Raw genomic sequence first — 2836 nt, forward strand, 5'->3', positions numbered from 1 at the left:
TATCCATAATATCAAATTATGAATATATCTTATTTTGACATTTAAAAATAATAAAAATAAAAGATATTTCATTAAAATTACATTAGTTTGTGTTGTGATTTGTTTTATATAATATCTTTTAGTATTGTACTTAGTTTATTCATTTATATGATTTGGTTGCTGTTTATTATTTGTTTTGTAACTTGTTTCGTGTTTTGAAATATCTTTTCGGAATTAAACTTTCTTCTTCAGTTGGTGATATACCTCCAAAAAATAACCAATTAAATATTTCTCACTTCTTTATTTGATCTTTGTTTTATTCATTTCATTCTCCTGTTAGTATCTATTCAAATTAAAACATTCTGTAATGTCAAATACCATTCTGAAATTTCATTTATAATTTCATCTACGCTTTCAATTCTACTGTTAATTTTACTTTTAAAATATATTTTTATTTCATTCTGATTCTTCAACAGTCGTTATTAGATGTTCTTTATTCATGTTTCTTTCTTTAAACCATATTATATCTCCTTTAAATTTGTCATTATCTGATTCAATTACTCTATTGAACACTTTTCTAATTGTCCATTCTTCTATTTATTTGATTATTTCTTTCATTCCTCTCTTTTTTCTCCTCTCTTTTTTTAATACTTTCTAAGTAACAATGATAATTGTTAATAATATCATTAATCGAATGTTGAATATTTTGAAATGTTTTTACGACTTCTTTAATTAATTCTTGTTCTTGTTTAATTAGCTAATAACAAAAAGAATTAAAAATAGAGTGGTGTCATTTTGTTACTCCTCTTTCTTCATGATTATGTTATAAGATTTCATTTCATTTTTTATGTGGTTTATTTTCTCCTTATTTACACAAACCTTACAGAAAATTTCCCAAATTTTAATCAGAACATTTTCTATTTCCTTGATTTTAGCATTAAAATCAAAAATTGGAAGTGGGTCATATTTTTCTTTAACCTCAGAACATTCAATAGTATTTTTCATTTCATCGTATATTTGTTTTAATTTTAATTTAACACGAATTTCATTTCTTTTAATACAAAGAGTTTCTTCTTCATTAGATAATTTTTCTTCATTTATACTAAGAAGACTAATATCTAAAATAGTTTTTTTAGCTTCTTCTTGTGATTGGTTCCATTCTATTTTTAATTGACCATCTTTATACAAATAACAATATAATTGAATTGTTGCAGGTAATTTAATTTTAGATGGAAGTTCTAAAATCAAATCATTTACTTTCTTAGATTCATTAACTACTACAAACTCTCCAAAATATAAAGGAATTATAGTTTTCCTTTCTCTTACATTTACTATTAATTTTTTTTGATGTGGTAAATCATCTCCTTTTTCTACTAAAAATATGATGTTGCCAAATATTCCTTCAATTCCAATAGAAAACGGTACGTTTGTTAATATTTTTTTCATGTGTTTTAATTGAGTCATAATAAGTCCATAGGCAATTGCATGTTTATTATCAAATGAATTATTTAATTCTAATTGAGACATTTCGAACAATTGGTTTATCATACTTTTAAATGATTTTAAATGAGAATATCCTCCAATACATAAAACGTTATTAATTTTAGATTTATCTATGTTACATGATTGGCATAACTCTTGTATCATTTGTTGAATTTGTTTAATATCATCTTTAATCATTTCATCAAATTCTTCTTCTGAAATTTCAAAAGTAGTTGATAATAAGTTATTAGCTTCTGTAGATGTACAAATAATACCTGTTAATGGAATTGTTAAATAACCTTTAATAAAAGTGTATGGGTATAGACGATTTTCAAGTTTCCATATTATTGATTTCTTTTCAAGTTTATCTTTATATTCTTTTAATTGAAAATCATTTTTAACCTTCTCTTTAACTCTCTTAATAATTTTATCATCTATGCTTTTTCCACTAATTGTTTCACTTCTTTTAAACCCTATAATTTTTTCTTCAGTTTTTGTTACTTGAATTAGACAAACATTCACTTTTTGTTTAGCATAGTCAATAACCATTATTAGTTTATCACTGTCATCACTTTCATCAAGAGGATTAGATAACGCTGCTGCTTGCATTTCATCTTTTATAAAAACATTTTGAACTTTTTTTTCTTCTTTGAAGTATTCAATGATTTTTGTCATTTGTTCTTTATATATTTCATTTGCTTCATGTGGAATAGAAACCACAAATATTGATTGACTATCAATGGGTATGTTAGACTGTTCAAGGAGACAATATACTTCTTTAAGACATTGTCCTATTACTTCTGTTAGTCCAATAAAGTGATAAGTCGTTCTATCTTTTTTAATAAAAAAATTAAATTGTTTGTTCTCTGTGTCAACTTTTACATCAAAAATCTCTTTTTCTTGAATTTGATCTAACGTTTTTCCCATCACTTCTTTTGGAGTAATAATATTTTTTATTGAAAAATTATCATTTGTTAAAACTAAACCTTGTCTCCATTTGAAATTCATTAAGCATTCTGCTTTATTTATAAAATTAATGGTATCAATAGACTTTGTTAATGGGTTATAGTAACATGCTTTAATGGTATACCATCCTATGTCAATACCAACAATCAAAGTCATTTATTTAATTTATGTTTTTAAGTTCTTTAGTTGAAGAAAGTATTGTTTATGGCAAAAACATGGAATAAAAAAAGTTATAGTTTAATTATAATAATTTACTTTAATGATAGTATTGTTTTTATGACGCTTTTTTTGCAGTTTTATATATAGATTATTCTTATTTTTACATGGAAAAAATTTGTTATTTTTTTGTTTTTTGTGCTTTGATTTGAGAATGGAACAATTCATATTTCATTTAATATAACCAATACTT

The 2836-nt window shown here is 23.6% G+C and overlaps 1 protein-coding gene across 1 annotated transcript; it reads right to left on the reverse strand.

Moving 5' to 3' along the window:
• Positions 1-777: 777 nt before the first annotated feature.
• On the reverse strand, positions 778-2583 carry ENU1_104210 (hypothetical protein; the record flags this gene model as incomplete). Its single annotated transcript, XM_008859397.1, has 1 exon — positions 778-2583. The coding sequence occupies one exon, from the start codon at positions 2581-2583 to the stop codon at positions 778-780; it is 1806 nt and encodes a 601-aa protein (XP_008857619.1).
• Positions 2584-2836: the final 253 nt, after the last annotated feature.

The sequence above is a fragment of the Entamoeba nuttalli genome, assembly GCF_000257125.1.
Source record: "Entamoeba nuttalli P19 unplaced genomic scaffold asmbl_4471, whole genome shotgun sequence".
NCBI classification, from domain to species: domain Eukaryota; phylum Evosea; order Mastigamoebida; family Endamoebidae; genus Entamoeba; species Entamoeba nuttalli.